Source organism: Schistocerca piceifrons, chromosome 9 (assembly GCF_021461385.2).
Source record: "Schistocerca piceifrons isolate TAMUIC-IGC-003096 chromosome 9, iqSchPice1.1, whole genome shotgun sequence".
Lineage (NCBI taxonomy): Eukaryota > Metazoa > Arthropoda > Insecta > Orthoptera > Acrididae > Schistocerca > Schistocerca piceifrons.
Window position 1 is genome coordinate 162938276 of NC_060146.1, and position 26309 is coordinate 162964584.

Below are 26309 nucleotides of genomic sequence, written 5' to 3' on the forward strand. Positions count from 1 at the left end.
CCTTACATTTGTCCTCTAGCCATCCCTGCTTAGCTATTTTGCACTTCCTGTCGATCTCATTTTTGAGACATTTGTATTCCTTTTTGCCCGCTTCATTACTGCATTTTTATATTTTCTCCTTTCATCAATTCATCTTTTTACCTACTTGATCCTCTGCTGCCTTCACTATTTCATCTCTCAAAGCTACCCATTCTTCTTCTACTGTATTTCTTTCCACTGCTATTGTAAGTCATTCCCTAATACTCTCTCTGAAACTCTCTACAACCCCTGGTTCTTTTAGTTTATCCAGGTAATTTATTTCAAGGTAATTAACATTAAACAATAACATCATACCACTTGTGGTGAAAACACTCTGTCTACATGCACTGTAGACTACTGTGCCTTATCAATATCAAGCATGTGGAATACAGAAGAAAGCAAATTCTGTCAAGTTTGTTCTTCACCATTTGATATGATTAGAACACCCACTGCTGTGTACACTTGTCAGCTACAATCAAAAATTGCCAGAAGAACTGCAGGGGGTACTCAAATAATCACAGTTACAATTCAAATAACACAGTAGAAATATTATTAGTATGATGGTAATATGAGAACATAAATGAAAAATTCAACTCACAGTACAAATGTCAGTTTTGCAGTGGCTATGTCAGGAGTATATAAGAGCATATTGTAGCTATCAGAAGGCAACTATTTAAACTGAGTCGAAACCAAGTAGTGTAATATGGATTTAAAAAAGAAAAAAAAACAAATGAGTACAGCTAAAAAATGTTATAACCTAGTATTTACAATAACAATTTTTGAGGCTGCCAGTCTACCAGTGTGATAGAGACATCACTTTCCAGTATGTGTAGGCAGCAGAGACAGTGTCGATGCACACATGCGGGAGATGATAGTGCTAGTTGCAGCATTCCGTGCAGAACGCATTTGAAACCATTACTTGAAACTCTTCAGATTCCAAACTTGCAATGTATTTATTAAAGATCATCAAAATTTTTGAAAAAATAGTTTTGATTAATTTGTGTTGTTCATGTAGTTGTAGTTCAGGATTTCTGTTTCCTCCAACAATTTGAGCATTCTTCTTTTCGGTGCACTGTGCAGCTCCTCCGTATTATGCCTCTTACCCTGCATTGCATGCCCCTCTTAGCTCTGTGCATCCCAAATTCAGTTCTGTTCTGGGAGTATTTGTGCTCCTTAAAATGAGTTTCAAACAGATAGCCTGTGTGACTAATATAATACTTGTCACAGTCTTTACATTTGATTGCAGTTTCTGTTTGGTGCCAACAAGCACACACTGCAGTTAGCATTCTGATGGCTTCAAATAGTGACAGACTTCACCAACTTTCCGCATATTTTCGCAGTTCACATTCTTCATATTGATGAATTACATTTAGTAATGAGGATGGGCAAACTTTGTTCTCAGGTACACTTCTTAATAAGTGTGGGGTGTTTCCTAATCTGTTAAATTTTTTATGTCCATTTGTTGTAAAGTAATTCACATTTTTGAGCTGTTGTAATGCCTTTTATTTTTGACAGAAGAATATGTTTATCTTTAATGAAATAAAATGTTTTGTGTATCCCGACAGATTCAGAATTGCACTCTGTAACTTTGTTGGTGTGACAAACTGTCTGTTAAACTTTTACTGCTGCAGATGTTCTCTTTGCGTTCCATGTTGAGATGGCTTTTGTTATGGCTGTACTGCTCAGCAAATGCTGATGCCTATGCTCTGTGGCAGGATTCCAATCCATACAAAATACTTACCATCAGATTTTTCAAAAACTGTGAAGTGAAAAATTTGATTTTTTGCACATCTTACAATCTGATATCTTCGCTTTATAAAGAACTGAATTTCTTTTCATTATATGCCACAGTCACTGTGCTGCATCAAATTAAATAAAACATTGCGTGAAATTTTAAAGATTTTGCAGAGGTAAAAACGCATTGTGTAAACTTAGATCACACATTGCAGTGATTGAAATGTAGTTAAAGGTGTCAAAATTTTATTTAAAATTGAGAGCAGAAGACTATCTAGTTTCTTTCTTGAGTTATTGGGTTTTATATCTGACAGATGGTCAGGCGCAACACACCCATTCGTGTCCATGCGCTTAGTGAATCATGTGATCATAAGATCGTAAAAATCGTATCTCATAAATGGTACAAGATATTGAAATGATGTGTTTTGCAAATGATAGTGTGCAGTGAGACACGTATGTTGTATGATAAACACTCAAAAAAATTTTACTTGCTAAGATATGGAAGTAACTCGTCTGCTGCAGTGATAGCTTGGCAGATCAGGACACATACAGACGAGCATTGCATTGCAGAAAAACCCAAGTGGTATGCCACAACTTCGAAATGGTTCATGACGATAGTACTTTCTCATTATTTGAATTTGCCTATTTTTGTAATGCCTTAAAATTATTGTTGGCATGATAGGTGTTTTGCATTGTTACATTGTACCAAGGCACAGTATCAGGTGCCAGCATTCTAGCATACAGTGTGTGTATACAAAGTGTCTTTATTACTAGTGATATGTTGTCACTGTTTAACCCTCGAGCAGATGCACCCATGTATAAAGCTGTTTTGCACCATTTCCATTGTTATTTCACAATCACAAGCCCATACCTATTCCTTTGTTTTGCTTTGGCTAATACTGTGTAAATTGCGTTGTTTTAAGTCCAAGTGAGCAGCAGTAATATATAATAAACAGTGAGGTAGGTCGTAAAAAATTTACGATGCGTGCAGGAAAATGACCCACATTACTAGCTAGCAAGACAATCCCACAATGAGGCAATTGTCTAAAAGATAATTAGTAATCAAATAAATGGCTGGCTGGGTTCTGATGCAGCTGCAGTACGTAATGCTTTGAGCGGATCGTTACTGTGGGCATCAATATAATGAATGTTTCTTTCATTGTTGTTTAATGAAACAGCACTTTTAGCACATATTATGTAAATTTATTTTATCATTGTTTAATTAAACTGGGATTAAACTAAGAGTTTCCTCTTACATGTTTACCTTGGTAACATAAAGATAGCTATCCCTTGCATGTGCACAAAGTATGCCCAACACCTGTGAAAATCTGCTCAAGGGTTGGTGTTCATAACCTTGAAATCTGTATGTTCTCCAGGTTTGTGAGAAAAAATTTAACTTATGGTTGTTTTCTGTTGGTAATTGTATTTCAGGTATGAAAATTATTTTTAGCAGACTAAACTAATAGTCAATTGCAGTGTAATAAATTTTTTATGATCAAGACTGTTAAGATTTTGTGAAATTTATTTAAAAAGTTATTACAATTCATAAGATCACTTTTCTCCAGCACATATTGCTGTCAGGTCTCACTGACTTTTATATTTTTGCCAACAGGACGTGATTTACGCCTTGCGAGACACTGCGTTTGTTACTTCGGAGTACCCGGTGATTCTGTCATTCGAGAATCACTGCTGCAAAGCCCAGCAGTATAAACTGGCCAAGTACTGCAACGACATCCTGGGGGACCTGCTACTCAAGGAGCCACTGCCGGACTACCCGGTAGGATTACACAGTTTCATTTAACTGTTCCAAAAGGTTTTGGCCAAATTACACCATTTTCACAAAATGATACAGCGCCAGGTCCTGTGTGAAATTTTCTGATGCATAGGTGGTCTGATTTCCTTGACTGCCTCCCTAACAGCTTGCTTCAGTTCATAATTTGTCTGGTATCATTGCTTTGTGACAACCTGCTGCTTCATTATTCCCTACAGGGAATTGTCGCCCGATGACAGATCCGGAATGCTCTGAAGCCACTCGATGGCCCTGGCAGATGTACTGATCCTCTCTCTATCCACATCTGGGGAAACACTTCATCCCAGAATTCTCGAACTCTGAGAGCATAGTGGGCAGGAGCTCTGTCTTTGAAGCCAACTGTCGTCAATAATGTTCAATCTCTGGAGCTCTGGAATAAACCATTCTCGCAACATTTGCAAGTAAGAATGTCGAGTCAATGCACTGTCAAAGAAATACAGCCCTGTGAGGTGCCTGCTGGAGATTGCAATCTATATCGTAACATGTAGGGTATTATTCTCTAACTCCTCATAATAATATGGATTTTCTGTGCTCCAAAAAAAAATCCCTATTCCATCCAGAATGGATCCCCTTCCAAAGAGCTTCTGTTACTATCGCAGCACCATTCACTTTGGTGGATCTTCTTTGTGGAATTGTGACGTAAAATCGCGTTGCACAACTCTTTTTTCCCCAGTGTGTGCACGTCCATGATCCTATGGCTCACCAGAACAAATTCTTTCACAATGTAGGTTCTTATGTCCACTGTCTGAAAAGAAAGAAAAGACTTCTGGAATATATGAAGGGCTTATTTCAATAGTGGTGCAAGTCCATTTTTGTTCATTGTGAGATACAGAGTCCTAAAGTTAAATGAGTGCTGAAAAATCTGCAGTTGAGATACCAGAAATATTCAAGCAAATGGCTTCTTGCTAGAGATAAACATTTCTTTCCGTTTGTTTGGAACATTAATTGCAGAAGCATTATAGGCAGAAAAGGGGAGGTAATGGACTTGTACCGCTATTGAAATAAGCCCTTCATATCATCACCAAAACAGTGGAGGGAGGAGATAGGATTTTCAGACCTTACTGTAGAAAAAAAATTACTATTGCCTATTATCTAAGCTATTAATAATAATTTACAAGTGAGGGAAATAATTAAATAGGCCAGCAGCTTGCCTAAATTTCAGGCCTGTCAGTGCCACCAGCATTACCGTTATGGCTGAGAAATCAATATATCTTGATATCTTGAAGGGTAACGTGACAAAAAAAAAAAAAAAAAACAAATTGCACAATAATGATGGCAGAAAGTATAATTATCCTTCAAAAAAAAATTGTGAAATGAGTTCTTGAGGAATTTCACACATGAATGGCCTTTCTATGGAAGAGTCAAAGTGCTTGATGTAACATTTATTCAGCCAGGTAACTCGTGAAATGCTCAGTGCACAGCAGTGAAATCTATAATTGTGCTTGTCAGAAATACTCAGCTGCTGAAATTCAAGCTCTGCTCTTAGGATCCTACATAACCAAACCGTTGGAAAAACAGCAAAAAAAATTATGGCCAATATTATATGCAGAAAGCTTAGGTTCTTTTTTGTAACTACAATGTATGAACTTTAATTTAAACTATTAACTTTTTCTGTTTGTGGGCTTACTTGCCTTACTTTCCAAGTCCGGACAAGATATCTAGATTCTTTTCTTCCAAAACTCTGCAGCTTTAATGGCCTTGTCACTGCACAAAATAGGTATTCCGCTGTGCAAACAAGCTCCATGTGTGGCCACATGAACCAGTGTTCAATTGTATGTGTTTCTCCACATTCAAAGTAGCCCCATTTAACCACGTTTACTTTGTATTTTGTGACTCCTGTTCATAATCTAATCAGTGCTCTCCGTGTGCTGTACTGTCGTTGCAGCCCTTGTGTGATGATTTGCTCTATGGGATGCAGGTGTGTATTTTGCAATGTCCAACCATAAATACAGGTGGTGGGTCTCAGATCAGCCTTCCAGTCATACTATCCTTTAGATAAAGCTCTTCTCTGACTTGAAGAGTTGGAACTGTTTACCGCTTATACATTAAGCGCTGCTTTTTCCTCTCTGTTTCACTGGCTACTTTGCATCTGATATTTGCGTGTTTGCACTACTGAACAGTGATGTCACTATTGGCTGAATGCATCATTTCGTAGGCTCTGAATATCTGCTGTCGTGGGCTGGTGAAATCAAAGGACACGAGCTGCGATTGGCTAACAAAAGTGCATCGCAATCTCGATTTCAGTTCTTTGGAAGCTACAGTGCTATATTGGTGGAATTCATATTTATTCTTCTGTAATACAAAAATATCCAGTGTATATGTTGTCGCGCATTGAAGACCTTAAAAAAAAAAAAAGGTGCCGAGAAGTTCTATATCAGTGATCAGTGTATAAAATCTTTACAGTTGAAAGGATTGATAAATTTTACAGCTCTGAGGCAAACTATATTGTCACTTTACATGGTAAAATGTACTTTCACCTGGGAAGAAGAGTATTATTAACTGGGAAGTCCAGGAGAAATCTGGGATTTTTTGTCCTTGTATACACCCTGAGTGAAGACGTGGTGTAATAACATTTATCTCTAAATTCAAAACTATCGGTTCTCCAAAGGCCTATGTCAATGATCGTCCGTATATATACAGTGATGAGTGTGTGTTTAATTCATAATAGCACACCTGCTCTGTCGAGAACCGAGACAGACGTGTTAATATTCTGTTTTGTGTGCGGAGCCAGCTGGAACCGGGAGCGCCACTGCCGCCACCTAGTGCGCTGAAGAACAAAATCATGATCAAAAACAAGAGGCTGAAGCCCGAGGTGGAGAAGCAGGGTCTGGAGCTGTTCCGGAAGGGGCAGTTCGTCATAGAGGACGAAGAGAAGGAGGACGCCTCGGCACCTGGCGAGCCCAAGCCGGTGAGTAGACGGAGTGTGTGTGCACGTCTGTCTGTATTATAGTTCACTCTGGAGGGGGACGACACCCCGACTTTTTGGTGAATTTTCACCTGTACTCCTTTCCCTATTTGTATTTTACTGAGGACTGTCCATTCCCGCAGCGGAAACAAATTGATAAATTCCAAAAATACATTGTTTCATCAAAACTGGACAATTTTTCCTCTGGAAGATATTGATGATTATTCTGTATTAAAAAATGCATGATCTATTCAGTGTGCAGATTTTCTTTTTATTTCCAAATTAGCAGTTTTGGGTATTGTCACCCATTTTCAGATCTGTTAAACAATGAAATAAACGAGAATGAAAAATTTTTCCATCATAACACAAAAAAGGCAAATATGTCTTAAGGACAGGTAAGGATGTAAAAGAAGTTTTTCAACTTATCAGGCTTGCTTGTTAATGTTTGTACCCGTGTCGTGTAATATAATGCCGCATGCCAAGTAAAGTAACAATATGTGATGTCATCTTCCTTCTCGACCCCACTCACCAAGGAACAAATAATTTTATCGCCAGCCCCCCCCCCCCCCCTCCCGATCCCCCTTGATAAAAACTTTTTCATCATCTTGCAGCTAAGAGAGCTCACTGCATGGGGGAGGTAGGGTTAACTCGTAAAAAAGTATGTCAGATGTTTTGATTTCAATATCTTTTAAGCTACCAGAAAAGTCATTAAGCTAGTTCCCTTCTTATACATCCATAACTTGTGCCAGGACATATTTGCCTTTTTTGTGCTATGATAGGAGCATTTTTCATTCTGGTTCCCAGCATTTACTTTACTATAATTCTGAATTGCCACAGCTTGGCAACCGATGTAGATTTTTGTTGACTGTACCAACGATTCATCAGTTTTTTTTATTGTCTTCCAAACCATGTTGCTTACATTGTAGGCGTGGACAAAGCTTGCACAAAACAACAGGATGATCATTAACTATATGTATTTGTCTACTTTCTTACAAAATTTGAACTGATTAGTACATGTTTGAAACATGAAAGTGGCACCCATAACTACTCTGGAAAAAAAAGCTTTTATTTATTTATTTATTTTATTTTATTTTTGCAAGTAAAATCTAAATAAAGCTAGATTTTTGAAAGCAAGTTTCCAGTTTTATCATAAGAATGCGCTTCCCGTTTATTTGAATCACTTTAAACCATTTCTGCATATTTCATTCACATAAGAATGATTTTTGTGTGTTAAATTTACCTCAACTTTATACCATCATAGCTCAACAATGGATAAAGATTATTGAATAAAACAAATTTGTTGTGACTTTATCCATTTATCTACCTTAGTGCAAAGTATGAACCGATTCATATAAGTTTAAAGTACAGAGGTGGCATACTTTAGAAATATCCCAGAACAAAATGTTTTTGCATGTAAAATCCAAAAGGTACATGCGCAAATGGTGCCATTAGCTGAGCATTAATTTTAGCCCAGCTAACATCTTTTTGCAAAAGGAATTAATTGATTTTAAGAACTTGCCTGAGTGCCAGCTCCACTTAGTTGTTCAAACTTTGCTTAATTTACTATAACATAGCTATAGTAAGACAGTAGTTTGAAGGACTATCCAAGTGGCCACTGGTCCAGGCTAATCCAAAATCTTTTCATCCCATGATCCTAGATCAAACAGGAATCGATCACAAAGGCTCCCCTCAAACTGCGATTCTTCACACAGCCTTCTCAGACTTAAAATTTGTTACAGTACTTCTGTACTGTACTGTATGATTACATGATGATGGCGTCCTCTTGGGTAAAATATTCCGGAGGTAAAATAGTCCCCCATTCGGATCTCCGGGCGGGGACTACTCAAGAGGATGTCGTTATCAGGAGAAAGAAAACTGGCGTTCTACGGATCGGAGCGTGGAATGTCAGATCCCTTAATCGGGCAGGTAGGTTAGAAAATTTAAAAAGGGAAATGGATAGGTTGAAGTTAGATATAGTGGGAATTAGTGAAGTTCGGTGGCAGGAGGAACAAGACTTCTGGTCAGGTGACTGCAGGGTTATAAACACAAAATCAAATAGGGGTAATGCAGGAGTAGGTTTAATAATGAATAGGAAAATAGGAATGCGGGTAAGCTACTACAAACAGCATAGTGAACGCATTATTGTGGCCAAGATAGACACGAAGCCCACACCTACTACAGTAGTACAAGTTTATATGCCAACTAGCTCTGCAGATGACGAAGAAATTGAAGAAATGTATGATGAAATAAAAGAAATTATTCAGATTGTGAAGGGAGACAAAAATTTAATAGTCATGGGTGACTGGAATTCGAGTGTAGGAAAAGGGAGAGAGGGAAACATAGTAGGTGAATATGGATTGGGGGACAGAAATGAAAGAGGAAGCCGCCTGGTAGAATTTTGCACAGAGCACAACATAATCATAACTAACACTTGGTTTAAGAATCATGAAAGAAGGTTGTATACATGGAAGAACCCTGGAGATACTAAAAGGTATCAGATAGATTATATAATGGTAAGACAGAGATTTAGGAACCAAGTTTTAAATTGTAAGACATTTCCAGGGGCAGATGTGGACTCTGACCACAATCTATTGGTTATGACCTGTAGATTAAAACTGAAGAAACTGCAAAAAGGTGGGAATTTAAGGAGATGGGACCTGGATAAACTAAAAGAACCAGAGGTTGTACAGAGATTCAGGGAGAGCATAAGGGAGCAATTGACAGGAATGGGGGAAATAAATACAGTAGAAGAAGAATGGGTAGCTTTGAGGGATGAAGTAGTGAAGGCAGCAGAGGATCAAGTAGGTAAAAAGATGAGGGCTAGTAGAAATCCTTGGGTAACAGAAGAAATATTGAATTTAATTGATGAAAGGAGAAAATATAAAAATGCAGTAAGTGAAACAGGCAAAAAGGAATACAAACGTCTCAAAAATGAGATCGACAGGAAGTGCAAAATGGCTAAGCAGGGATGGCTAGAGGACAAATGTAAGGATGTAGAGGCTTATCTCACTAGGGGTAAGATAGATACCGTCTACAGGAAAATTAAAGAGACCTTTGGAGATAAGAGAAGGACTTGTATGAATATCAAGAGCTCAGATGGAAACCCAGTTCTAAGCAAAGAAGGGAAAGCAGAAAGGTGGAAGGAGTATATAGAGGGTCTATACAAGGGCGATGTACTTGAGGACAATATTATGGAAATGGAAGAGGATGTAGATGAAGATGAAATGGGAGATACGATACTGCGTGAAGAGTTTGACAGAGCACTGAAAGACCTGAGTCGAAACAAGGCCCCCGGAGTAGACAATATTCCATTGGAACTACTGACGGCCGTGGGAGAGCCAGTCATGACAAAACTCTACCATCTGGTGAGCAAGATGTATGAAACAGGCGAAATACCCTCAGACTTCAAGAAGAATATAATAATTCCAATCCCAAAGAAAGCAGGTGTTGACAGATGTGAAAATTACCGAACTATCAGCTTAATAAGTCACAGCTGCAAAATACTAACACGAATTCTTTACAGACGAATGGAAAAACTAGTAGAAGCCAACCTCGGGGAAGATCAGTTTGGATTCCGTAGAAACACTGGAACACGTGAGGCAATACTGACCTTACGACTTATCTTAGAAGAAAGATTAAGGAAAGGCAAACCTACGTTTCTAGCATTTGTAGACTTAGAGAAAGCTTTTGACAATGTTGACTGGAATACTCTCTTTCAAATTCTAAAGGTGGCAGGGGTAAAATACAGGGAGCGAAAGGCTATTTACAATTTGTACAGAAACCAGATGGCAGTTATAAGAGTCGAGGGACATGAAAGGGAAGCAGTGGTTGGGAAGGGGGTGAGACAGGGTTGTAGCCTCTCCCCGATGTTATTCAATCTGTATATTGAGCAAGCAGTAAAGGAAACAAAAGAAAAATTCGGGGTAGGTATTAAAATTCATGGAGAAGAAATAAAAACTTTGAGGTTCGCCGATGACATTGTAATTCTGTCAGAGACAGCAAAGGACTTGGAAGAGCAGTTGAATGGAATGGACAGTGTCTTGAAAGGAGGATATAAGATGAACATCAACAAAAGCAAAACAAGGATAATGGAATGTAGTCTAATTAAGTCGGGTGATGCTGAGGGAATTAGATTAGGAAATGAGGCACTTAAAGTAGTAAAGGAGTTTTGCTATTTGGGGAGCAAAATAACTGATGATGGTCAAAGTAGAGAGGATATAAAATGTAGGCTGGCAATGGCAAGGAAAGCGTTTCTGAAGAAGAGAAATTTGTTAACATCCAGTATTGATTTAAGTGTCAGGAAGTCATTTCTGAAAGTATTCGTATGGAGTGTAGCCATGTATGGAAGTGAAACATGGACGATAAATAGTTTGGACAAGAAGAGAATAGAAGCTTTCGAAATGTGGTGCTACAGAAGAATGCTGAAGATTAGATGGGTAGATCACATAACTAATGAGGAGGTATTGAATAGGATTGGGGAGGAGAGAAGTTTGTGGCACAACTTGACCAGAAGAAGGGATCGGTTGGTAGGACATGTTCTGAGGCATCAAGGGATCACCAATTTAGTATTGGAGGGCAGCGTGGAGGGTAAAAATCGTAGAGGGAGACCAAGAGATGAATACACTAAGCAGATTCGGAAGGATGTAGGTTGCAGTAGGTACTGGGAGATGAAAAAGCTTGCACAGGATAGAGTAGCATGGAGAGCTGCATCAAACCAGTCTCAGGACTGAAGACCACAACAACAACAACTTCTGTACTATAATAATTACAATTTGTTCTAATTCTTCATTTTTTTTTTTTTTGGAAAACTAGCTACAGTGCGATAGTTGTGTAATATACCATATATTGTAGTTGTTGCAGTTACATTTCCAACCTCTTATAAAGGAACCGTCAGTTGACTGGCTTATACTGATGGGTATGTTTTTAGATGTAACAACTACTACTTCAGCATATGGTATGTTACACAACTTTTGTATTGTAACTAATTTCTTTAAAACATTTTGAGCTTTATAAACAAAGGATTATAAATAATTGTAATTTATTTTATTGTTTAACAGATCTGAAGGTGGGTGACATCATCAGAAACCAGTAGTTCGGAAATAGAAAGCAGCAATCTGCAGGCTGCTGCATGAAGTAGACAGTTTTGTAAATGATCTCATTTTCGACTGAATGGCTGTATTTTAAGTGAAGATAATTGCTTGTCAATAGTGACATTTGTACACTGTCTGCGTAACAAGAAAGTGACATTCAAAGTGTTTCCTGAATTTGCTAAAGTAGTTCTGTGGGAAAGCCATCATCACAACTTGAGTGCAGTAATCAAGTTTTCTGCGAAGCAGTGACGCACTTTACTAGGGCCTGATATGTCTGCAGTTTACAGTGAATGGCTATAAGACTGACCTAGATTAGGACTAACTGTCTGACTGCCTCTGCTGCTGCTAACATTATCTGTGTGACATGTGAAAAATTAATCCATTCCCAACATAGGAAGCTTCTGAATTGTCACATTAGTGAAGTGGTGCTCTGATATACCAACGATGTTAGAGTCAACATCAACAAGCAATTCAATAACTTTATCTCTATTATTTCTTATATCTTGATAAAATGTAGTGATCCCGCAAAACCTCATTACACTGCCATCTGTAAGCTTAGCCAGCCTCCTCTCCCAGTACCTACTGATGTGCAGGCCATGCCTAGTGAAGCACAGTCTATCAGTAGTCTCATCTCGTACCAGTGCAATGTGACCACACTCTCCATGATCAGTGCCTCCTCGAGCCCCTTGTTAAGGTGTGTAACAACTGTAGTAAGACTGACTGTGATGCTGAAATGGCTGCATGAGGTAATATAGTAAATTTGTACAGATTGTTCTAACTTAAAATTAATTTGTGCTTTCTTGACAGTCTCTCTCTCTCTCTCTCTCTCTCTCTCTCTCTCTCTCTCTCTCTCTCTCTCTGTGTGTGTGTGTGTGTGTGTGTGTGTGTGTGTGTGTGTGTGTGTGTGTGTGTGTGTGTGTGTAATACAGACACTCTTGTGTATTAAATCAGTGATTTACTATTTTTAGTGAGTATAAGATGGCCCCTTTTCTTTCAGTTTTTCTTAAAGTAAATTAATAATCAAATAAGAAAGTCTCTCGAGGAAATTTTATTTTTAAGGTATTCTCACTAACTAAAGTTATGATATGTTTTATTGATATAAAGAATGTGCCTAAATCCATTAACATTATACCTATTCCAAACTTTTGCTATTTATTGATTGTTTGTATTTTGATAATATAAGTTGAAATAAAATAAACAGAAGGAAATCATTTACCTTAATTTTTATCTTGACTTTCTTTTTTGCTTACTATGTAAGTCACTGTTTTTAATCAAGGAATTTACAGCTTATTTGTCCCCTTTCATTGCCATTGTACCTCAGATTGAGCGTTGACAACATTGCCACACAAAACATGTATGGTTATCACTGCCCTCTATCTAGACTTTTACAGTCTCCTGCAGAATTGTGTTATTGAATATTGCCCTGTTTTAAAGTCAGTTCAATTACAACTTCAGTGGCTTTGGGCAAACTGCAATTTAAATGTGGTAGATGTTCATAAGAAACAAAGATGCATGATGCTACACTCAGACGGTAGCAGCACAATGAAATTTGCTGCCCTCTCACCATATCCCTCTCCACATCTTTTCTAGTTCTCAACTCACCTGCTGTCACTGTTCCTTCTCTGGCCCTTCTGAAGTCTTCAAAATAAATCTTCACATGACCTCAGTTGCCAAAGCTTGATCTGTAAATGTAAGATGACCCCTATATTAATTTATTTCATGACATAAAAACATTGACCTCAGGAGCAATAACATAATCTGCAAGTATAAGATGACCCTGTATTTTTTAAATCACAAATTTAAGAGACAACAATATTTAAATACTCACATATGCAGTGAGATAACAAAATTCTGATTATGACTCAGATAAAAAGTATAAAAAGGGTAACATGCAGATAACGTAAGAGAAATTTTGAACAGTATTCTAATACAACATTAGCTGTTGTGACTGTCTGTGACTGTTCTGACCACTTTCGGTGTCCACAGGAAGTTCCGGAGGAGGTGGCTGCACCCGAGGGCGATGCCCCAGTGGCCGTGCCGTACACGGGCTCCACCTCCAATGTCCACCCTTGGCTTTCCTCCATGGTCAATTATGCCCAGCCCATCAAGTTCCAAGGATTTGATGTTGCGGAGAGTAAGTGCTCATATTTTGTACTACGGGAACATTTAGTCAGTAGTTAGCAAGAGATTTGTTTGAAATGTTTTTTTACTCAGATATGCCTTGATCACATTTGATATATCTATCACAGTTAGCCAGTTATGACTCTGAGGAATGATCATCAGATCTAAAAATCTAGAAAAGACAAAAACCCAAAATTACTAGTAAGTGTCTATAGTTATCAACGTACTGAAAAATACTAGCTAAAGAAAAAAAAGAAAAATATAGCCAGTACCTTGTTACAAGAGTAACACATCGAATCGTCGACAAGCACTCATTGTAATTACCTAAAAACGCTTGGACTGCTGTGTCTGTTTAGCTCGTGCTACATGGCTCAAAACTGGAACAGTTGTATTCGTAGCAGCCATGAGCTTTGCTTAGCTCACGTGTGCAAGATATGTGTATTATTTCATTACAGTAATTAGGGTGCAAATAAAAAAAAGAAGAAACTGAGCATAACTGAAAACATAATTGTTGAAACTACAGAATTTTGTCAACAAAGAACTCTTTTCAATGAAAAACAAAACACAAATTGTGGGGTTCTGCCCACTCATCGCATATAGGGTGCGTAAGAGATGCTGCATTCTCGAAATGTTGTACAACTGTTCAAGCAAATAATATTAGTAGTTTTATTTCAGTAAAGAAGTTTGACAATGTATTTATAAGAACATGTCACAAGCAATGGGTGACATGCAGTATAAATCGGAGTCCTTTGCTATATACAATGTTCGTGCAAGTTTGTCACACAGTTTGTGGATCACTAGTAACTGCTACTGTAGCGTTCTCTGCTAGGCCGCGTTAAGTCCTGTGCGAATACTCCCGAATCTGAGCTGATCCTGAGCGGCCGAGGCTGGCAGAAGCGGTGCTTATATCTTCCTCTTGTAAAGCCTCTCCTGTCGTGGTGCAGTCCTAACAGTGCACCATTGGCCAACATCGTTTCACCACCTTCTCTTCTATGGCATTCTCCATCTTCATTCTGGCACTTGTGGTTGCACCAGAACACAAATGACAAAGGAACTATGCAGCCACTAGGGTTTGCAATCTATGGATGGGCACGTATTTCCTCATTGTTCCTTTTTGTTGAAGTTGTGCAGTCGTCACGTATGGGTGAGTCAATCAGGAGGAACGGTTATGTCTGCCATGCCTTGCGCATCTGCAGAATTTCCATTGGTCCTTATGCAACGTGTGGAGCACCTAACAGTGACAACTGTTTTCTTATAAGGCACCATGTCAGATTATGGTTCGATGCAATTGACAGAAGATATCAATAGGAAATTGGCTCTTCAAAAATATTAAAATGTTAGTTAGTAATAATTTTGTTTTTTTTTCTCTTTTCTATATTTTCATTTCTGCTGGTGATCAATTAGAATCTTAACTGACTAACTGCAATATGACCATTGAATGCCATGAGGATGTGTCTGGATAAAAGAGTATATTTTTAGTGTTTTTTTTTAAAAAAAAACTGTGACCCCTCTCCCTTTTACTGAGTGTCTTAGAAAAGTGTCCTAGGAAATCATCACAAAAGTAATTATATAGTGCATAGATTTGGTCAATATAAGTGATCATTTTAATTGTATTATCAAATCATATTTTTATGTTTCTGTTATGTATTACATTTGCAGTGAATGACTTATTAGGACTGGATTTCTTGTTGAATGAATGACTGCATTCTGTAAATTTAGTTTACTTAAGTCTTAAAATTAGCTGCATTATACCTGTTGTCACAGTACAGCTTGAAGTCTGAAGTCATGGGTACACTACCTATTACATGTTTGGAGATAAATGTGAGCTTTTCTGCTGTGCTCTGGAAGAAAATGTTTTACAAGTGTAAAGTCTAAATAAGAAATGTGGCAGTGAAAAGCCACAGATCAAGACAATCAGGTGAATACATTGTATCCTGACTTACAAAATGCTTCTGTTTCAGTATTGTATCAATGCTTATTTAATTAAATAAGATACACATAAGCTGTCAAATGAAAAATTTCTGACCGGATTGAGGATTTCTTTTTAAGGACGATGCAGCATGTTATCTCAGATGGAATGTCATTGATAGAAGTAACTTCAGAGGGGTGGCAGTTATCTCTGAAACAACTGGTTTTCAGTTATATTGTTTTTTTTCCCCCTATGCCATTTTAATCTGGCACTTACCACTCAAAATATCGGGTTTCTGAAGTAACCAGTTTTTGGTTTCCTGTTATTCGCTGTAATAAATGCAGAAATCGAACAGAGGTTGAAAAATTATGACTCTATTAGTTTCAAGATGCATAGAATCGCAATATTAAATTGAACAGGTAAATAAAAGAAGACCATTCCACTGTTTTCTGCTTTTTTCGAAAAGTGATAAATGATTGATTTTTATGAAAAATCACCCATATTCTCATTGGTTCTAATTTTTTGAAACACTGTCCAAAAACATGTTGCAATCAAGGTTTGTAGTATCACTATTTCTGCATTACACACAGTCAGTGCTAAAGGGTGAAAACTGAGGCTGAAGAACTATTTTTGTGTTAATTTGTCCATTTTTGAGGGCTACAAGCAGATAAAGGCATATTGTGTAGACATAGGTAGCATATCAGCTGCTTTCTAATTTTATAGTAAGCTATGAATGAAGTGTTAAATTTCGAATTGTCTCCTTATATTATCTTGCAAGTTTGTTGTGACTCATCCCATTATTTATCTTTTAAAGCAAATGGAGCGTTGTACTTCATTAATACTGCACTTAATAAAATACTTCCAGACAAGGGATGGTGCCATTATTTCGTAAAACTGATGTCTGACCACGACAGTGAGAAACTACCGTACAGACCAGATGGGGCAAGTCTTGCACACAGCATGTACCAGCGTATCTATTTTAAGGTGATGCTGCACAAATTCTTACGCCATGCGTTTGTTGCTCGGTTGTGTCAGCCTTATCGAAATAGCACTGATTTCTTTACCCATTTTCTGCTACAACACAATATTTCAAAGCAATGGAAATTTTCTTAATAAAAATTACTTGTTTTTCAAGAGAGGTATGCAATGCTGCTGTGGATATTTGATATTTTGGTTCTTTACCCAGTTATTAGCAAAAAATAAAAAATAAACCTATTACAAGTGAGCCCAAACAAATACCAAAAAGTACTGGTTATTCAGAACTAAAATACCAATATAAGTTTTATCCGGTAGGTTTTTCCCATCCCTAGTTGGGAGTGCAACTGTTGATGTGTATTTGTGACCTGGCAGACAATATTACTACTGTACTCAGATTAAAATTACTTTGTGATCGATGTTTCTGTGAGTCGAATGGTAGGGGACAGCCGTCAGTTGATTGCACCTGTTTCTCTGACTCCACATGCTTGCTGTGTAGGTCATTCTATTGGTGTGAGCATTGTGTATAGGGACACGGCAAGGTGAGGTAGGCCACAAGGGCGGGAGAATAAGTGAAAGAGCACCCAATATGTAGTAATTTTTGCATTGCGCCATAATAAAAATATTTTTCTGCAAATAAGGCAAAAGTATGATTATGTTCTTCATTGGTATGTTGTCGGATATAATTGTCTTCAATACACGATATTTTGACGATCCATGTGGCCGCCATCTTCAGGTGCGATCACTGAGACACAATCACGCCAGAACTGAACGAACTTCAGAAACGGCGGTTCCTTTATACCCCAGGTCCAGGCCACTGTGCCTGCACGAGAAACGGAAGAGTTGCCCCCTGTGAAGCGGAGAATTGCAGCACCGCCAGCGGTAGAAACTGGCGAAAGTGATAAATTGCAAATTAAAATGTGGCGGGTCGAAAACCAGACTACTGTTGTTTTATATCAGATAAAATAGGGTTCTATATCTTGCTTAAAGGAAAACCTCCATCTCTGTTAATAACGTCATCGGCTAATGGTATTTTAATGGCTTAACCTACCGTTGGATTTTAATTTTATTGATCTGTATAAATCACAAATTTTAAAATACTAAATATTTCAAAGTTTCCAGAATGAGTTTTTCACTCTGCAGCGGAGTGTGCGCTGATATGAAACTTCCTGGCAGTTTAAAACTGTGTGCCTGACCGAGACTCGAACTCGGGACCTTTGCCTTTGCCTTTCGCGGGCAAGTGCTCTACCATCTGAGCTACCGAAGCACGACTCACGCCCGGTACTCACAGCTTTACTTCTGCCAGTATCTCGTCTCCTACCTTCCAGACTTTACAGAAGCTCTCCTGTGAACCTTGCAGAACTAGCACTCCTGAAAGAAAGGATATAGAGGAGACATGGCTTAGCCACAGCCTGGGGGATGTTTCCAGCATGAATTTTTCACTCTGCAGCGGAGTGTGCGCTGATATGAAACTTTTTCATTTCAAAGTGTGTTAATTATACGAGTTATCTCAGCTGAGAGGAAAGAGAAGTTGTTGCAAAATGCTCTCCTCCTTCCTGTTAATTTAACAGGAGCTTCTTGAGAGACAATGTTCCTCCCCATACATGAAATTTGCATGAAAATTTTTATTTATTTATTTATTTTTAACCACAGATCAGATTAGAATAATTCCAGATTGCACAGTGACATTTGGGAATTTATTCTTCTTGCACTCCATATGCAAATGGAACTGGGAGGAGTCCCATTAAGTGGTAGGATGGGAGTTGGGAGTACCATTTGTCCTCCGCTGTGCACTTTTGTACTGGTTGTTAGTGTGTAACTGTACATGCTAGCAGTGTGTGGTACCTATTTATAAAGATAATTTGCTTACTGGTACCTGATAATTTGGCAGCCATTTAGCAGTACTGAAATTGTTTTTGTGTTCTCAGAGAAGAATATTCATCACAACATGTCATCGTTTGCTGAGACTGCGGGACTCGGTTACCTGAAATCGCAGGCGATCGAGTTCGTCAACTACAACAAGCGCCAGATGAGCCGAATTTACCCTAAAGGAACTCGAGCTGATTCCTCCAACTACATGCCACAGGTATAGCTCATTGATTTTATTAAGTCGCTAGTTTGTGAATTGCAGTGATATAGCCTGTCTGTAAACTGAAGAGCAAGCAGTGTTTGTGGTGGGGGACGGGTGCTGTGACTGTCGTAAAAAGTGGGAACACTGTCACTTGATTTCCCATTTCCTGTTGTGTAGCAGTTAATTTGAATGAAATGTTCTATATAGTGTGTGTCCAATATTCATCAATTACAGAGATATGGTGGACTACAGAAACGATTTTTCATTTCACACTGTGGTACTCCATTTACTACATCTTTATTTATTGAGTGTCATATTTGTTTTGAAGCTCCAGTTGTGAAGATGTGCTTGAGTTTATGTAACAGAATTTTTCAACTGTGATTGTGATTTGTTGGTCGTGTCTACGGTTTCATTTAAGTATACCGTACATATTTGCAAGTGTTCGGTATGCCAATGTGGTATATAGGACAGATTTTCTTATTCAAATGCTGTTGTTTTATGTCGTAAGGATCTGTGACTGTTCATGAGAATTAAAGTTCAAATAAAACAATTGCCTGTGTCAGTCACTCTTTTTATTTCATCCCAAGATGTGTTACAGGAGAATAAACACTCATCTTCAGGTGGAACAATGATATTGTGTTACACATGTGCTTGCTTGTGTACTGTAACAGATTCAAAACAAAACCATGACAAACAACTGGCTGCATTCAGCTAGCAAATATGTAACACATAATCATTATTCCACCTGAAAATGAGAGTGTAAACTCTCGGAGCATGTTAAAAGACGAAATAAAAAGAGTAACTGATGCAGGTAATTGTTTTATTTGAACTTCTATTGTTTTAAATGATTCTGCTGCTTGCAGGGAAAGCACTGGATGGTGTCCTAACTGCAGAATATGAGATTGGGAGGACTTATTTGTGTTTTTGTGATATGGTGCCCAGGAATTGTATTCCATCCAAAGATGTCTTTTGCAACAGAAATCAAAAGTATATTGAAGTAGGAGGTGAATTTGTCTGCCTTCACTTAAGGCATTCTGTAAGTGCTCATTCAGTTTAGATTCTAACAGCCGTATCTCTGCAGCCAATTTTAAGGAATGTTTTATTTGAATTAGGAGTCATGTAGTTAGGCAGAATGATGTTTAATTTCAACACATTACAAGAAAATGTGCACACTGTAGTGTAATTATGATTAAACTCTCTGAGCTAAAGTATGAGAGAATGTGCTCCAAAATAATGAAATTTCTCATATCTATTTACGAAATATCGGGAACACTCATAAACTTCTTATTTTTGCAGTGTATACACTGTGTGGTGTCAAAATCTCTGGAAAAATTTGTATACTGATTGTCAACTTACTTGCAAAAAAAATCACAGGTGTAGAATTGTAGAATCATCCCTTTTTGCCACTTCTCATCAAAGAATGAACCCCCCCACCCCCAACCCCCTCTCTCCCTCTCCCTCCCTCTCTCTCTCTCTCTCTCTCTCTCTCTCTCTCTCTCTCTCTCTCTTACATGTAGTAGCCTATAATACTATAATATATATTCTGTATTCGGCACCATAGTAGGTAGTGCGGTGTTGATGTGCCCAGATTCAGGATGAGGAAACTACCTCATAGCTGAATGCCTTGGTGTCTGGTAGAATTCCAGGATGTGAATAAGAAAACTCTAAATGAGGTTGTGCCATAGGTTGTGGATGAATATGTTTGGAATGCACTTGCTAATAAATACAATGTCCTGCACTGTGTATCAAATAGAGTACTGTTCACAGTTGTGTGGAACATGTAGAGGGAAAGAATGGTGAGCAGAAGCAGGGCCACATATGTTTCGGGACAGAGTGTGGAGTGAGAAAGTGATGGGAAAGTGTCAGTAAGTTGTAGGGCACAGTCCCCAAAATGCCCTCTGTGCAACTGACACTGGAGCAGTAATTCAGTAGTGGATGGCGGTGTTTTGACAAGTCACCGCACTTCCAACTCCAAACTTTGAACCAACTGATCCATCAAAACTTTTCAGTTGTTCTAGGACTGGATGAGGCAAAGCTTAAATGATTTGGAGTAATTAATTATTTCTATGGTTTGGTCTCTGCAGATCATTAGTTAGCTTTTGTGTTCTGTGACAACAAGAAGTATAAAAATAAAGTTATGCCCCTTTAAAAATAAATCAGTAAAACTCAGTTTTTAAAATCAGTCTGTGTATATTTTAATGCAAATAATACACACTGAAAACTGAAGCTCTTACATGAACATTTTTTTCTGTTGCATAGTTACTGCATAAACAATTTGAGATATCTCGGAACGTGTTAACCGTATTAACGCAGCAAAATAATTTAAAAAACACTCACTGCATTTAGCTTTTGTTAATAATAAGGTGTAACTGTGGCCATTATATGAGCTCATATTTATTTATTTATTAACATAGGACCATTTTAGTGAATTTTACAAAATGGATTTTTTTCCTGTTGGCCCGTTTGCCATTCCCTTGAATCTCAACTTTATTTCTCTCTCTCAAATCGCCCTCTCCTCTGATCTGCCTGTTGAGTTTGTTTGGTAGTCTGGTTTTTTGTCTCTAGTTCCTTGATTTTATCCTTTTTATTTTTTTGTATTTTCCTTTGTAATTTTTAGTTGTGTCATGTCTTCTGTGATTTCTGTGATCTATGTATTTGCTCTTACTGTTGTCTAATTTCTTAGTAGTCCTTCTCATGAATCTGTTTGGGTGCTCCTTTCCAGTTCCATTTCATGGAACAAGTGCTGTAGCTTCAGTGTGTTGGCTCACTCTAAAGTTGGCTGAAATGTATATGGCCAAAATACTAGACGAAGAAAAAGAAGAAGAAGAAGAAGAAATAGTTTACGTGGCTGCACTCTTTAAGTGTAGTGGATCAGTCAATATGATAGTCAAACTATTGCCATACACTTTCTAATGAAACATAGCTCCATCACTTCAAACCACCTTGTGTGAAAAACCACTTCAAACCATCTTGTGTGAAAAACCACTTCCTCCAGTGGTTGCTGCAAGTCATTGCAAAAGTCAGAACTAAGGTCATTGTCTGGAGTAGTAAGAACACATAAGAGCAGGGTTTTACACGTGGACGTGTGCTTAGAATGCAACAGGCACTCAACTGCAGTGCCCGAAGTCCTCTGCATGTTCCTGTGGAATGATTCCCGCCATGCTCCACCTTGTCTGCCAGAGATCCTGGCCAGCCCCTTCTCTTTGGACCACATAAACTGCCAATCTTGCGGAATGTGTTGCACCACCTGTAGTTTGTTCTGTTTGTTGGAGCTTTGACCTTATGTTTGGTACAAAATTGTCACTGGATGGTCACAACTTGCTCACATTTAGGGAATCTGAGGACATACAGTTGTCTTCTGAAAGCCTGTAGTTACTTACGGGTAACTGTGTATATTCCAAGGCACAGTTGGAAGACAATGGTGACTTGCAATCTCCCTGTCTTAATCTAGTTTTCATAAGAACTGCTTTGGAAAATTCACCTCTGATTTGGATTTAGATTTTGTAGCAGTTAAGGTGAATTCACCAGTTTGTCTAATTTTTGGTGGAATCCGAAATTTAAGATGATTTTTCTGTGCACACAATCATATGTGTTCTTAGAATGTTCAATAGTTATTGCAAGAGACTCATTTCACTACCTGTGACATGGTGAGATTAATTTCAAAGTGATGATTTGTCGTGCGCAGCCTCCGTAGGACCTGAGGCCTCTCTGGTATTAACCTACCCCTCCTTCTAGCTGCCTTTTAATCCTACTGTACATAATTCTGGAGAAAACCATACATTTGCATGCATTTGTGCTTGGCCCTGTAAATGTAAAATTAGCTTTGACTTTGACAGTTGTGTACATCACTGCACAATCTGTAGCTAGCTCTTAATGATCTTCTGTTTTAAATGTTTAGGTAATTAGACAGAGAAACTGTGACAAGGAAGTAGTACTGTAAATTGTAACGTGCCACAGGTTTTCTGGAATGCGGGATGCCAGATGGTGTCGCTGAACTTCCAGACGTCCGACCTGCCCATGCAGCTGAACCAGGGGAAGTTTGAGTACAACGGGAACTGCGGCTACCTGCTCAAGCCGGACTTCATGAGAAGGGCCGACCGAAGTTTCGACCCATTTGCCGAATCCCCAGTGGATGGTGTCATTGCAGCGCAGTGTGCAGTGCAGGTAAAATTTGGTCTCGTTCTGATGTGCCTCTTAAATTAGTATGTCGAATAATGATTGGAAAGTTACTTTGCAAACCTCACAAATATTGTCTGACTTGGTTTGCAATATATTCTCTTCCCACTTGAGGAGAGGAACTCCTGTTTCCTTCGTCGATCATTTTTTTACATGGCGCAGCAGTGTAGTTGAAGAGTCCTGTTCAGGAGAGTATCCTGGTATTCATCTGCAGTATGTACTATTTCATAAATAAATTGTCTTAGGACCGTATCTTAGTTATAAAATAACTTTTTATTCCACTTCTGTTTTCATCATCATTTCAAAATGACTGACATAATACATGTTAACAAAACCGCCATACTATACAGAGTTAGATCTGGAACTGCCACCAGAGATAATTATGTACAGCCTCGACACACGATTTCAGTCTCAAGTCACTGAATGTATGACAAAATAATATTTTTTTCATATACCATTGCTATTTGACATCAACGACCTCATGTTGCTGTTTATCCATGTTAGGATTTAAACTGTTACATACAGATAATTTTAATGTTACCTTAACTGTAAAAGAATTTGATTTGATTTAGTGACACAATGCCAACATTTTGATGTTTCAGAATAATGGAATTTTAATTACATTCAAATATTAAAAGTAATTAGTACCAAATCTTTCAGTAATGACCAAAAATGAGTGCAGATGCATTATACTTCAGTTTTCCAGCAGAAATTTTGCTTACTGAACGCAATGATGGTCTCCTTTCAAATGAAGGCATAATTTTTAGTTCTACATAATGACTAAATTTTGTTATGAAAATTGCTAATTATTCAGGCAGAATTTTACTAATACTGTCCAGTTACATAGGAAATTCTAGTTTTATTAAATACATAAGAATAAAATGACAAAAATGTGTTATATATTTACATGGCAAGTGAAACAGTTCATACTTTACAACTGAATATACAGGTGCAAACTTCTGAAAGCATATAGCATGTGTACTTGTTTTGTCAACTTGTGATTAGCAGTAAAAGAATTGGCTTCGAGTATTGAATATGACACATTGCGAGGATTCAATTTCAGTATTGTAAAAAAAAAAGAGAGAGCAAGCTGGCAAATAGTAGAGAAAGGTGGGTAGTGTTCAATTTTCGATAAAGAAAGTGTTAAGCACTATCCTATTGTCAAATGAGTCATTTGCGCGAACAGCGTGGTATCCAACAGTTTTGTCGAAAGCAAGTTGGATTTGGAAAAGTGTCATGTGTGACATCCAGTATCTGCTGGTTAAATTGTACCTGTCTCGCATTATTTTTGGCACAGTCCTCGAACCACAAATTCTCCATTGCAGCGAACGATGTTTTAAGTGAATGTATTGTGGATGATGCACTGAATGTTGTTGTAATGACCAGAATCCGAAAGTGCTCGAATGAATGAATGAAGGAAGGAAAAATACATAAAATTAATATTTGTGAGTGGGAGGGCAGTAAACTCGGGGCACTGAGGGATAGCAGATGCACAAGGAGAGCTGGTCCTATTCCTGTAATGGATTGAGTAGAACTGTTGTAATTGGTAATTGTATTGAAAAAATGTTCCTCATAATTCATGCAGCTAGAAAGTTGTACATGTTAACTATTTTGTAGTGCTGTAATAGAGTAGTCTGATACTTGGTCAAAACTGGAATATCAGTTTCTTAAATATTTCATTGCTAAAACCATTCAAAATCCAAGAGTGGATATACATTTCTTAATTTAAAACAAGTGGTTTCAACACATTTTGCTGTAATCTTCAGGTCTTAAAAGAATCTTTTTGTTGTGAAATATGTTCATTTTAAGTTGACCATCATCCCAAGTTGTCATGTGGATGAAAAACAGAACATTATAAAAAACATAAAGCACCGTGTGCAAATGGCCATGTCCATATATCTATACCACTCAAAGATGATTTTTACATCACAAAAATGCAGTAACAATCGCACACCTGCTTACAGTTGTACCTTATACACCATTTAAGGTGGATTTTCGGTGTTTAGAATAAGTCTAGCTTATGTAAACAGATGTGCTGCTGTGTACTGTACTTTTTTGTGTTCGTGTGATATATTTTTCCTAAAGGAAGACCTACTTCCACACACCCTGGATCACCACCGCCAACACAAAAAGAAATTCAAAGACACAATATTAAATTAAAAAACAGTAGAACATCTGGTGAATGTGTGATTATTGCTGAGCTACCTGAAACTCTAGGACCAAATTCTCTCTGAGAATTAACCCAAATCATTGCAGATATTTGGGAGACAGAATGGAAATGTGCACTTATTCATCCATTATAAAAAAAAAGAAGACAAATCTGATGTAAATAATTATCAAAGCATATCCCTACTTTAGGTCACATACAAATTTCTATCAGCCTCTCTTCTTCAAAGAGCACAAGAGCAACTGGAAAACAAAATTGGTGAATACCAAGGTGGCTTTCACCCCAGTAGATCCTGTACAGTACAAATTTTCAATCTAAAGACCATGCTAAAATACAAAGCAGTCAAAAACTGCCCAGTAATTTGCATGTTTGTTTACTTCAAAAAGGCTTACGACTCAGTTGACTGACAAGCACTTTTTGATATCTTGAAGAACAGGGGTTAGATCCAAAAACCCTTAACCTCATCAAAGAAATGTTGACCAATACTACCTCCAAGGTGAAATTCATGGGTGAAATATCCGAGCCCTTCCTGATCAAAACTGGCATTTTACAAGGTGATGGTCTGTCTCCTCTCCTATTAAACCTTGTGCTGGACAAGGTCATCTGTGAATGAGAAAAGGAATTGAAGAATAAAAACTGCTGGAACCCTATACAGATGGGGCTAGTCAAGGATGACAAGAATTTCACAAGCACTCGAACAGGATGAAACCCTTAAAGAATGTGCAGAGAAAGTTGGTCTGCAAATATCTTTCCTAAAGTCTAAGTTCATTGCCACAAAAACTGACACCCAAAACTTGACTACAAAATACGGTCATATCAGTACATGGTGGTGGTGGTGGTGGTGGTGGTGGTGGTGGTGGTGGTGGTGATTTATGGTGGAGGCGAGAAAAATAGCACAAAACATTCACCTCCAAAAACTAAAGGGAGCCTATGGAAGAACCTACAATGTGTACAATAAAAAATGCTTATCCAAAAATACTAAGATTAGGCACTATAATACAGTATTAAAACCTGAAGTCCTGCATGCTAGTGAAACCCTGACAGTGCACATAAAAGGTAACCTAGAAAACTTATTAAAGGAAGAACATAAAATCATCAGTAAGATACTAGGGACAAAGAAAATGGAAGAGGGCTATAGACTAAAATCTCGTCAGACAGCTGAGAAATTGTCCAACCGTGCAGCAGACATTAGAAAAAGGCGATTAAAATATTATGGGAATATCTCTGGGCTTCCCAAAACAAGACTTATTCACAAAATTCTTGAATACATAGAAGGGCTTAAAAATATACCTTGGATACAAGAGGTCAAAAAGGACCTACAAAAAGTTCAGAT

At 37.9% G+C, this 26309-nt stretch overlaps 1 protein-coding gene across 4 annotated transcripts in view; it reads left to right on the plus strand.

Annotated features, from left to right (window-relative positions):
• LOC124716957 (1-phosphatidylinositol 4,5-bisphosphate phosphodiesterase) overlaps positions 1 to 26309 on the plus strand; it is a 425614-nt gene that overhangs the window by 352629 nt on the left and 46676 nt on the right. For all 4 annotated transcript variants that reach the window (XM_047243553.1, XM_047243552.1, XM_047243551.1 and 1 more), the window contains 5 exons: positions 3365 to 3529; positions 6294 to 6470; positions 13544 to 13691; positions 18491 to 18648; positions 22591 to 22797. In XM_047243553.1, the coding sequence (XP_047099509.1) occupies positions 3365 to 3529; positions 6294 to 6470; positions 13544 to 13691; positions 18491 to 18648; positions 22591 to 22797 (855 nt within the window). The remainder of the gene's footprint in view (positions 1 to 3364; positions 3530 to 6293; positions 6471 to 13543; positions 13692 to 18490; positions 18649 to 22590; positions 22798 to 26309) is intronic.